We start from the raw sequence: 12951 nt of genomic DNA, 5'->3' as shown, positions 1-12951 counted from the left end.
CCTCCACGCCTCCCACGCCATTCTCAGCCTGACGTCTGCTGTGCTTCTCTCCGGGTAGATTTTCTTTTTTTTTTTCTTTTCATTTCATTTCTGCATTTCTTAAAGGAGTTCCACACAAAAACTTCTGACGGCTTTGGTCTTCGGTTCAGCGGGTTTCTCTAATTTATTCGACGCCGCCATCTAAGCTCAGAGCTCTGCACACATTCCACCGCTTCTGTCGCTTCGGTTTGTGACGCGTGAAACTAACCTGTGCGGATTATTCACGCTTTTTTTTATAATATGATCGTTTGAAACAGCACTTTAAAAACAATATTCATATGATCAACTTAAATAACCGATAGTAATCCTAGAAGCTTCAAAGCCAGACTTGATTCATAATAAGCAGAATTACTCAGCAGTAAATGTCAGATATTTATTACCTACATTTCTTAATCCCTTACATGCTTTCAGCTGTTACAGAGAAGCAAAAACAGTGACTTGATCTGGCTCGCGGCGGCACCGCGGTGTGAAGGCACGCCGGCGCGGAGAGCCAGGTTGGCAGCTTGTCCTGGCGAGGAGACGACCGGGACGTGGCCTTGATTTATTAGCTTCATTTCCTTCAGACTCAGAGGCTGTTTGCAAAGGGCCCCAACTTCCCATCAGCCTCCAAAAAAAGGAGAACACCACGACACAAAAACCACAGAAAGACATTTAAGATGAAAAAAGGGGAAATGGTGAAATAAGAGATGGGTGTAAGATTAAAAAATGTAAATAAAGAAGGAAGACAACATTGGAGGCCCAGCAAGTGTCTTATTTAAAAAAAAAAGAATAACAAATTCACAGAAAGAGAAAGCAACCCCTTAGCAGCCAGACGAGGTCGAGCCTGTGAGTGTCCAACAACCCGAGTGTGGGGCTTCCATCACAAGCTGCCACTGTAAACGAAACCCCTGCAGACACTTCAGAAATGAGAGGCTAATCCTCCTCCTCCTCCTCCTGTGACGGGGCTGTTGGAGCGGCACCACACAGTCCTGACGCTCCTCCTGGGAGCTCACGCCTCCCAGCCTCTTCTACAGGTTGCAGGACTGACGCCTCACCACAGAAGCACCCAGGAAATACCTTGCCAGGTCTTAAGGTCTCGACAGGCGTGCCTTCGTGCCAGCAGCTAAAAACAACACAACGTTGCTGCGAACAAGCGCAGGTTTTGCCAACAAAACTCACAGCCCAGTCATTAGAAACACTTTACGGCAACCGCTGGCAATTATTTGTCCAGAATTGGAGACGTTAACGCAGGATCTGAACAGCAAATAAACCTGCCGAGGAAGTAACAGCTTTTCTTTGTACACACGCCCAAACTGCCAGTTAAGCAACTTTATCCATCAATGTGTATTTTATGGTTTCTAATTAATAAAACATAAACTTCCTACACATTCAGGCTTGCGTGTAGTGAATAAACGGATATGTTTAAATATGTGCAGTCTAATCCATCAGGTAACGGGGTCAAATCTGGATGACCTACGGTAGTTTTGTTCCCGTTTGCATTTTAAAGGTAAAAGAATTCTTCATTCATCTTTAGCTTTATCCCAGTTCTCGGACATGGAGGAGATACGGAAAAACGGGAGAAAACAAGGACGAGAGGATAGAAGGGAAAGGGCAATGAAAAGAACAGAACAACAACAAGAAAAAAAGGAGCATCACTGCTTTTCTCCTCGTCTCCCTAAACAACAGGAGTCCACTGCTCCTCAATCTGTGGATCTTGGTGCAGCGCACCTCCAACACAAGCTGAACAGATCTAGGCCATGCATGGCAAGCGGGCAGATGAAACACTTGTTCACTGAAACATGATCCACAACACTCGTAGCTGCAGACACACCTCATTGTTTGTGTGGCATGGGTGGACGGGTGAAACTGCGGAGAACACATCCCAAATCCGGAATTTCTTGTAGTTAAACCTGCCAGCTAATGGGTTGAATTATGAAGCACTCTGTAGGACTTTACTCCTGAGTGATTCTCTCTGAGCTGACATTTTTCTCTGTTAGGGAGAAGGAGAAAAAAAAGTTAAGCAGGGAGCTAAAGATGAATCAGAGCATCAAAGGAGCTGCAGTGGGCCAGGCTGCAGCCATCACTGCCACAGCTGTTCGACACATTTTCTGCTGAGGTTAGCTGCAAAAGCACTGGCTGGTCATATGAAGGTAAGAGCGCTCATCGAAAAATAGACTCAGAAATGTCTCTTTATGTCACTCAGTGTCAAAGAATCACAAGGCAGAGATTATTCAGAATATGACAACTAAACCTCCAGGACTATAAAAACTTGACCTGGAATGAACTCTGCACTGATTCAGAAACAGCTTCAAACTGTTCTACAATGATCTGAAACCATACAAAAGCACACGAACATACATGAGCAAATTCTTCCATAGCTTTGGGGTTTTATGCTCTGCAAACCAGTAGTCCCTCATTTACTGTGGAAGTTAGTATAAAAATAACCAGCGATAGATGAAATCCGCAAATGAGTCGTCTTTGTTTTTTTACAATATTTATACATGTTTTTAGACACTTTTCTCAGACAGACATGAATATTTTCACACTTATCTTTCATTTAAACTCTCAAAGCTCAAACCTTCATAGACAAATAAATCCAGGATTATAGAAAAACAACAAAGATCTGAGTGCAACGAGGATTTATGTCAATGTGGTCAGTGGTCAACAACCAATCAGGATGCTGAACACAATGCACAGTAAAAATAAATAAAGTAATTAATTAAATAAAAAATTAGGGGGGGCAAGCATCTTCTAAACTGTTTTGTCGCTTTCGGGGTCACGGCCCCTTGTGGGCAAAGGCATGGGACATCCAGGACAGGTCGCCAGTCTGACGCACCACAATCACACACTCACATTCACACCTAGGGACAATTTAGAGGAACCAATTAACCTATGAAGCATGTTTTTGGACGGTGGGAGGAAGCCGGAGAGAACCCACGCATGCACGAGGAGAACATGCAAACTCCACACAGAACGGTCCCCCCACATGTAATATGTCACCCATCCCTACGTGTGATGATATGCAACACTTTGTTAGCAATGTGTTGCATAATGGTGCAAAGCCGAGATAAAAGCTGCTTTTTTTCTGCGTCAGAATCAGTAGGTCACAAAATGTATGTTATTTAAGTGTCACTGGCGACATTTTAAAGGGTTAAAGACACATAGTAACATTTTTGTTTGAAGAAAAAAAAAAGGTACAAATGGGAATCTAAAGGCCTGTTCACACCGGGGCGAATTTCGCCCCGGTGGTCATCACACAGGTACTCGCACAGGTACTCGCACTACAGGGAGATTGACGCTAAACAGCAAAAACACAAAATCTCACAAAGCATTTTTGATCCGTTTCTAGTTTGAATTTCTTATTATATTTGACTGAAGACTAAAATAACTTCCTTGTAACTTTTCAGTAACGTAAAACGACTCGTTTTAACCCAAAAAATCTCATTTGATCTTAAAAAGACAGAGGTTTCTGTTTTTTTGTCTTTCCCTCTCTCTCTAATGAAACATTACTTTTTTACTTTTATTAATGAATGTAGAGTGGTCTTATTTTAAGAAACAAGCTCGACTCCCAACAGCATAAATGCATTTATAAACAGCCGCACAGACAATTTGAAAGTAAACTAACATTTACTTATCATTTTTTGAAAAAAAATTCATCTTAAATGTGTACTTTTAAGATGATTACAGGCTATATGAGGATAGTTGGGTTATTTGAGCTGCTAAAATACAATATGGGGGGGAAAATGTACAAATATGTCTACTTTAAAAGACTTAAGTCTTTTTTAAACAATAATTCTAAGATTTAATTTTGTCTTAAAAGGACATCACAACTTATCAAAACAAATCCTTATTCTATTGGCACATTTTTTTTCACTCATAATGAGGGGAAAAACACCATAAATTCTATATTTTTGAACTTTTTTTCCGGCGTTCGTGGCATTCAGAACTTCTTTCAGAACAATGATTCTGTATCCATTAAAAGGGGGCCTAAACCATGGCCAAGGGGAACAACTACATCTAGGAGACGGAAAGGGAAGCTCCAAAATCCAAACTTTAGATAAAACTGTTGTGAGCTTAACAGGATGATTTTGAGGGAAACTATATGATCATGTGTGGAAACCGTAGGAGTAAAACCAGAAAAAGACAGGTCCATTTTCACACGTCCTCGCAGTGACACCACCCCACTACGTGGAGAACTCTGTTTCACCCCGCTCCAGCTGTTGGAGAGAGGGCAACTGGCGGGCAGGGAGATTGCTTTTACCTATTATGATTGGATGAGCATCACATACACACACGAACCCACAACTCTGCACCCGCGCACACATACACACTAAAAGAAGCTCTATGTTTAGCCCATCCAACCTAATGACCACAGCTTCATACCGCTCACAGGCGATCAGGGAAGCAATGAGGTTTGGCTTCTATATATCTGTGACCCCTGGTTGACTTCTCTCCCCCATTCACCTCCCCCTTTGTGACCTAGCAGTGGCACCCTTTTAGGGGGAGAGGGGGAGACAGAAATAGTCTGGAATCCCTGCGTCCTGATGCGACCATCAGCTCGCCAAGCACACAAATCTCCCTGCAAATGGGGCAACGGCTACTGCTCGGCCATTTGTTTTGGTTTTCCTCGACCCCTTCACCTCAACTCACACCCGCCTTTCCCAGGGAAATCGGGAGCGATAACGCAGGGAAGGAAAGCAACGATGCGTCAGTGGAAAGCCAGAAAACAGGGCCGGGAGATTACGCAATTCCTATTGAGGGCCTTTTGTGCGCAGTTGTGATGCGTGAGCCCCTCGCACCGACTCAAAGTGACACACACACACCAAGGGCACGACAGCTGCAACACTGCTGCAGCAGGACTCCTTCTGCACAAAGACATCCAAGGACTCCAAGAAAAAGAGTCAAATATTTTAGCATCTTTTTGGCCGCGGAAACGTCAAGCATCACTGAGCCAAAAGCTACGAAACATCAAAATACATCTGGAAGTGTTCAATATTAGACAAACGTATTTCTTTGACATCTGGCACCTTTGCCATCAAATTTGCACCACCTTGCAATCATTTTTATTCACATTTTAAAGGAAGTGATACAATGCATTACTATACATTATAGACATAAAATGACCCAAGATATTTTTGCTTTAAGTACGGCAATTAGTAGATAAGCAAAAAAAAAAAAAAAAAAGTAGGTTGATCTCCAGATTAAAAGGTTGGACCATCTGCAGCCAAGCAGGTCACTAAGTCAAGCAGACGCCATGTGACCTGCAGCTTCCCCAGCACTTATGGAAGCCCCGTCATGGCTACGGAGGACCTCTGTGTGTCACACCACCACCTCCACCTGCAGCCCTCAAACACTAACCAAAAGCAAAACCGCCGTGACATCAGCAGGCGCAATAAAAGCATTACATAATGTGTTTGACTGCACAGAGTGAATGATTGTCATGTTCTTGATCCCTACAGCTACACCCCCCTCACAGTTTTACAACCAGCGAGTAGCCCCTCCCATCGGCTGCAGCAACACAAACAAACTGTTTTAGGACAGACTTGCTGCGCTCCTGCAGGTCGAACCTTCACATGTGGACTTTCAGCCACATGGGGGGGGGGGGGGGGGGTTCCATTCATAAACTCAGCCCACACTGCACTTCCTGATTTTTAGTTCGTAAACAGTGGGCATCAAAACTGGGATAGGTGTGTGGTTTTAATCCCCCCCCCCCCAGAGGAAGAGACAAAAACCACTCCTGTCTTCTACGCTGGATCTGCTGGTTCTCACTTAAGCCTTACATCCGGACGGGAGGTTAACTCGTCCGGGGGCTGCGGGTCTTTGGGTTATCGGTGCCTGCAGCGTCAGAGAGGAAGGAACCCATCTTAACAGGGAACGCAGGTGTGTCCTGCGGTTTCCTTGAGGCTTGTACAGCCACCTTAAGTGACATCATGGAAATGGAAAGTACGATTGTTGTGTGTGTGACAAGTGTATCGTGGAGTATTTGTAAGGCTAATATAAGTCACACACATGTACATGTGATGCCGTCATACAGGTCCTTACGCCACATTATAGTTATCAGTAAGCTGTACTGGACGCTTACTGACCGCATGCACGGGGGGGGGGGCAGGTTACCTGTAGGATGCACACAAAAACTATGCTCCTATGCTTAATTTCTAACAGTCCGGAGCACTTGAACAGCACTAAAGGGTTTCCTGCGTAGTGTGCAGGATTTGGGGTTGCTTGAGAAAAAAAAATGAATGGCCATATGACGTGCCTGCTGCGTCTCACCTACTTTACTCTGATTTGTCTTTGCGTGTTAAATGTTTGCTACAACCTGTAGCCTGCAGCAAGCCTGTGGAAAAAAATGGGCATGAATATTTTCACTCTACTGGCTAACTGAGCCTATTTTTCATCAACAGAGAACCCATGTCTACACACTCATAAGGGTAGTTGTAAGTAAGGTTTTAGCAGTTTTCAGAAATTAGATGTTCCAATCAAAAAGGCCATTTAAGGCATCAGCCATCAGTTTTATTCAGTAATGGCAGATATACAAAGTGTGGGTGCAGCAGCTTTGGAGAAGCTTGAAAACTTTACAATTTCTTAACTCTGAACTTGAACCACAAGTTCAAGTGTAGAGATCAAGCTGTTATTCAGTAGACCGGAAAAACTATTCAAGCATGTCTGTTATTGTCAGCTGTTAAACAAACAAGCATTTCTGTGCTGGTTTTGTTAACGACTTCTACAAGTTTTTAAGAGTCCCACGTCGATCACCTTTTGATCCATTTTCAAAGTGTTCCCGGTCGTCTTTTCTTTATGATTATGCTGCTTTTAGCCAGAATCAAAAATTCGGTTTCTGCAGAGCGGCAGTATTTCACAGAAATCCAGTCCCACTTCCCATAATCCCTTCGTTTACACGCTCTCCTGCTATCTTACAACCCTCCAACACAACAAAAACAGTTTTAAGCCAGACACCAACTCAGATGAGGAAAACAAGGACGTGCATGGATCTATTCGTCAACACGCAGATGTATCAGAATGGAGCAGAGCAGGGTGATTGTGGCTTGCTGTTGTAGGTTCCACATCACACCCACAAGTCTTTTCCAACTGCATTTGTCCTCTGCTCCCGATTCACAACGATTTGAATAAAGAAATACTCAAATACAATTTCAAACTTCATATATATTTTTTAATATACATGTCCTTTATTCTGAATAAAATGCCACAAGAACATGTTAAAAACACCAAAAGCACAATATTCATTGGTGTGAGTCTTTAAGGAGCGCTTCTGAATCCGAAGTGCTGGAGTTAGGATCTTTGTTTACGTGGGGTTCTTCCTCTGTGTGTGTGTGAGAACACGCCTCTGAACCTTACAACCAGGGGTTAGCAGACGGCTGCTCTCTCTGATCAGGTTACAGGAGTGGGCGTGTTCCCCATCTCGTCTGTCGTCTGGATGTCTGCTCTCCCTGGTGGTTCTCCCCTGCACTGGCCCTCTCCTACTTTCTCGCCGAACATCACGGAGGAGTCATGCGGCCCTCTTTCTTCAGCAGAGACCCCGCTCTAACCCCAACGCGTCCCTTTCCCTCACTTCTTTCCTTCCTTTCCTCCTCTCTGTTGATAACTCCTGACACGCACGCCCCGCAGGGCGACAGAAGCCATGCGACACGCTCACCCGAACTAAACTGTGGAGAACTGGATCAACAGCCGTCCATCTACATCCTATCACCATCATCTACCCTCTTTTTATTTTAAAAATGTGGAAATATGAGCTAAAGTCTTCACAATGGAGTGAAACAAAGTCTTGTGGGACAGAAAAGATAGCAACTTCACAAAAACTACTTTCAAAACCAGCATTTAATATCTCTTTCTCTTCAAGGTGTATCCAAAGGCTGATGGGAAATCTGCACATCAGGGTTGTGGCACAGGTAGTAAAGTCTGTTATGGTCAGCCATGTTTAGTCTTGCTATGATCACGATAAAAAAAAAAAAAAAAAGAAACTTTCTTTGAACAAAAAACTCAAGCACAGACAAGCATGTGTGTTGACAGTAGGTGTGTTTTTGGAAACAGAGGAAAAAAACACATTACCTTGTCTTTCTCGTGTGGCAGCAAGCGGACAGGTGGCAATGATTCCAAAGAAACCGTCCCGGTGCCGTCGTCCAGGGAACCGCTGCGGCTGATCAGCTGGAACAGCGGCCCCTGCTTGGCCACGCGTCCGTGGGCCACAGCCCTCTTCAGGGCGACCCTCAGCTGCTGATGGAAGAGGCCGGGCCCCATGGACCCGCTACCCGACAGGTAGGCCGCTACATCCGCCTGACACTTGAGGAACCGCTCCATGTTCTTCAGGCTGGATCCGCCAGGCTCGTGAAGTCCTTCCAGCGCCCGTTTGATAAGCTTGTTCCAGTCCAGACCCGGCTTCTTCCCCGAATGAGATGCACCGCTGCTGGAGCTGCTGCCGACACCACCACCTCCTCCTCCTGCCGCTGCTGCTGGTGCCGCCGCTGACGATGCCGCAGCACTCCCTCCTCCAGAGCTGCCTCCACCTTTAGGCTTTGGCAGAACCAGGCGTCCGGGATTATCCGGGTCTTTGTAGGAGTTCAGTCCCTTGTTGGTGACCTTAAGAATGGTCCCGTCCTTGACGCTGAGCTCCAGTTGCTCTAGGACGGTTTTACGGTCCAAACCGTGGGACATGGAGACCGCATTGCAGATCCGCTCCTCTGATGGACGCTGCTTTTGCTTCTTCACCTTTTTGATGGCCTCCAAGATCCATTGGGTGTACACTGGGTTTGCCAGTTTCACCATGGCTGCAGTCTTGGTGGGTGCAGCAGGCCTAAAGGCCTTCCTGCACACAAAAACGATGGGAACTAGAAGCCAAGGAAACACCTGGGCCTGCGCCGCAGCGCCGCCGCGTCCTCCTGCGAGCCCTCTACCTGCTTACTATCCCTTGTCCTGGGGTCGTACTGAGAGTCCCTCAGAAGCCGAGTGTGAGCAGCACGGAAAGGAGCAGCTGATCATAGCACAAGCCCCCTCCGTCAACCCTCCACCCACTAAACTCCCAGCCAGGCAAAAAGGCCCGGTGAAAAGTTGGAGCAGTGCAGGCGACGTCCACTTTCCTTGTACTTTTTGTTTGAAGATGACTACACGCACAAAAATACCTCAAACTCAGCTCTGGCCACTGGCTAATAGAGTCTCAGAGTGGTGTAGAAAGGATAAACCTCGTCTTCAGAACATGAAATTCGTGTTTCAGTGACAAAGATCGAGAAAAATAAAACCTTCCAGGTGGATTCTCCTATATACACCTACTATTCTTTTGTGCTCCCCTTTTAAAAAATATCAGCACAGTGGAACTGTCAGCAGGAACAAAACAGATCTGTCAGTCCAGGAAGCAGACGGACCAAAGACCTTCTCGTTTCCTGCACTTCAGCAGCGACGCAACCTGCAAGAAGAAAAAAGCACAATAAATAAGTAAATTAAAACAATACAAACATAGTTCGCAGAAAGTGTACACACTAAAAAAATAAGCATGAACCCAAATGTTGTACAGAAAATAATATTAAATAGAACCATCACAACCTGCAAGAGTGTGTGGCTTTAAAACTGCACTGTAACAAGGAAATCCCTGAACACACGTAAACAAAGACATGCTTTAGTTCTCATGCAACGTCATGCTGTATACGCATGCAAACAAAGCAAGATCAAACACTCATCTAAAACCTGTATTTATTTTTAACACAATCATCACTCACAGAATCTAATTTCAGCACAGCTTGAATAAAATTATTCATTAAATAACATCAGAAACAGCTATTTTCCCATGTTGACAATTGTAAAGTAAAACAAATCAAACAGCATCTTCCTAAAAACTGTACTCTGCCAGGCTGACAACCTGCTCAGCTGGGCTGCTGAATGTAAACATGAAGTATTCAGGCACATTCTGTTAGCAAACATTAGCTGACAAGCTAGCTAGGAAGAAAAGAAAATCTGACATTAAAGAACAGCCTCCGTCGTAGTATCCCTCCGCTGCGTTTTTTTGTACCATTTTAATTCCGGGTGAAGTCTCTGACGATCAAACTTACCGCGAAATGTAGTTGTTTATAAAGCTGTGGGTCTCGAGTTAGCCCACGAGCTAATGTGCGGATCCTGTTCCCAACCTTACCAAACGTAAACAGCGCGAGAGGCTAGGCAGCCCACCGCCACAAAAAGACCTCATCGGTCCCCCCCTGTCTCTCTACCCGACTGAGTGAACCAGCGCCCGGCTGCGAACAGCCCGATCCCGAATGTCATTCAGACACTTAGCGGAGAGAACGAGGCCTTCTGAGAGGCACAATGCAACTTGCAGACGGCCATCTCTTGGCTAACGGGCAAGTGCAAAATTGAGGAGAGTAAAGTGGCGGATTCTTGCAAAACTGTCTCTATTCCGCGGCCCAGTTTTTGGCTTTTAAAGCACGCGCAAGGAACCTCAGTCCGCCAAGACCGCCAAGACAAAATCCCTGCAAGCGGTCCCCGCCTCGCTGACTTCCTCCCTCCACCAACCTCCCTCCAGTCTGTCGCTATAGCCTGTGCTGCGGTGGAGACAAGGCCGCCAGAGTGGAGCAGTTAGGCCTCGTCTTCAACACCCCCCGCTCCTCCAAATCTCCCCCCACAACCCACCCACCTCTGCGACCACCATCCCTCTGTTACCCCTCTCTCCCGCTACCTCTCGCGGCTTCCCAGAAAACCTGTGCTGGTCCGGTTCTTGTTTCCGAGGGAAGCTCGGCCAAAGCGTTCATAGAAGAAAAAAAACACTCCGCTTACCTCCAAGCCGATTTCTGATGCTCCTTGCCAGTAAGACGTGTCAAGCCGCCGCCAAAAAGGTGCCCGGAGCGTGCGAAGTGGAGACAACAACAAGGCTAAAAATGCAGCCAGAGACCAGTGGCTCTAGAGCCGACGCCATCTTTGAGTGAAACAGGAGCACGGCTGATGGGGGAGGGGGGGACCAGCGAACCGCCAGGCAGGGCCAAAGGGACCGTCTGCAAAGTGCGAGGCGCAGATTCAGGGGGAGGAAGGAGAAGGAAAAAAAATCCACTGCAAGGCGCGGGGGCGGCGGCGGCGTGCTGTTGCTATGAGAGGGGTGTGGATTTTTGCTTGAGCACATGAAATGGAAGAAAAGGACAGATGGTGTTGGAGGAAGAAATTTTTTTTTTTTTAAACGATAGGTGTTCGTGCATTCTTTGCTGGTCCACAGCCACACAGTCAAGGGAGCGTCTACATTTTACCCAGAAGTCATAGAGAAAAAAATCAAAGTCATTGAGCGTGCCTTAACGTTAGAGGGTATTTAAAGATCAAAATGAGGCACATCTCACACTGCAGTCTGCTGTACCCACAGGATGTATGTTTCTTAAAAAAAAATGAACGCAGGAATTCAACCTCAGATGTGGCATGTATGTTAATTACATGACTGTCAGAATCAAGACTTGACTGGGGCTTTCCCTCCCCATCACAGAGAGGGGAGGGCACTGAGAGGGTTGGGGAGGGGGGGTCAGATATTAGGGGGGGGGGGGGGGTTGTAGTGCGCAGGGTTTTAGGGGGGTGGCTGTGGCTGTGGGTGCGTGGCGATCCCTGGGTTGCTAAGGTCGCGTGCCTGGGCTGGCTTGCGGGGACGGGGCGCCGGTCGGGTGGTGGCTGGCTCATGGGTTCCGGGGGCCCTGGCTTCGTCCCTGGCCTTTGTCTCGGTGTCCGGCGCCCGGTGGCCCCCATGGCTGCCGCCTGGTACGGCTAAGCGCTCCTGTCTTGTGGCCTGGGGGCCGGACACTGGGTTCGCTTGTGCCTCTGGGCATTGGGGGGGCCCCTGTAGGGGGGCCCTCTCTGTGCCTGGCTGGTGGGGTGGGCGGTCCCCTCCTCCTCCCCTCCCGGGCTGCCTGGGTCCGGATGCTGGGGGGGCTTCTGGCCTGGGGGGCTCTCCTCCCCTCTCCTGGTCTGGCTGGTCTGGCTGGGTAGGTTCTGGCTCCCTTTATGAACACACGGTTCACGTCGGCAGCATGCATGTATCTCCACCCCCACGTGCACGTGCACACTGCCACACTCCCTGTCTGCTTCATCCCTCCTCCTTACCTACAGTGTATTGATGGACAGATTTTTTTCGCTCATCTTAGTGTCAGATTTTCACCTTTGATGTAACATTCGTCTTTCCAGCAGATCTGGTATAATTGTTACAGCTTAAATTAATAACTTAGTCAAATCAGTGCTTGTATCCCCCACCTTTTCACCTTTCTTCCTTTTACTCTCTTCCACCCTCCCCTCACATTCTTCCCCTCTCCCTCCCCACACACACTAAATGTAACAAATAAATAAAAAATAATACGACAAAAAGGGGTTTATACAAATCTACACTCTAGTTTCTTGAAGCTATATAACCTCTTTTTGTGATAGTAAAACCTGTCCAACACAAAAAGCCTTCAGCTCTAATCTGTTTGCTCAGCTGTTGGACAGAACAAGTTAAAAAAAGAAAAAAGAAAAAAAGAATCAAGACTTGTCCAGAGATACAGAAACAAAAATGATCTAAACCAGGGGTGTCCAAACTTTTTACAGAGGCCCAGATTTAGTGAGGTTAATATTTGTGGGGGCCATTCTTTAAAGAATTTTAATAGATGCAAATGAACTATTAAAATACAGATAGAAATCGTGTTTTTGGCGTTTTTAACATGTTCTTGTGGAATTTTTCTCATGATAGAGGGCATATTCAAAGAAAATCCATCTTAAAATGTCATTTTATGAGTATTTCTTTATTCAGATCGCTGTGAATCAGGAGCAGACACAAAAATGTGGTTGAAAAAAGCCTGTGGGTGTGATGTAGGACCTACTACGGCAAGCCACAAGCTCCCTGCTCTGCTCCATTCTGATGCGTCTACTTGCAGACCAATAGATTCTTGTATGTCTTTGTTATCCTCATCCGACCTGATATCTGGCTAAAAACTGTAT

General features: G+C 46.3%; 1 protein-coding gene across 4 annotated transcripts in view; it reads right to left on the bottom strand.

Moving 5' to 3' along the window:
• The window catches only part of kat6a (lysine acetyltransferase 6A), a 29418-nt gene extending 18394 nt beyond the window's left edge, over positions 1-11024 (bottom strand). For 2 of the 4 annotated variants that reach the window (XM_020706186.2, XM_020706189.2), the window contains exons 1-2: positions 10789-11021; positions 8083-9430 (exon numbers count right to left, since the gene is read on the bottom strand). In XM_020706186.2, the coding sequence (XP_020561845.1) occupies positions 8083-8796 (714 nt within the window). In that variant the 5' untranslated portion in view covers positions 8797-9430; positions 10789-11021. Of the gene's footprint in view, positions 1-8082; positions 9431-10070; positions 10484-10788 lie in introns of those variants that run through there. The other 2 variants (XM_020706188.2, XM_020706187.2) reach the window with 2 other exon arrangements.
• Positions 11025-12951: the final 1927 nt, after the last annotated feature.

This window comes from Oryzias latipes, chromosome 9, assembly GCF_002234675.1.
Source record: "Oryzias latipes chromosome 9, ASM223467v1".
NCBI classification, from domain to species: Eukaryota; Metazoa; Chordata; class Actinopteri; order Beloniformes; family Adrianichthyidae; genus Oryzias; species Oryzias latipes.
This window is presented reverse-complemented; position numbering and strand designations above follow the sequence as displayed.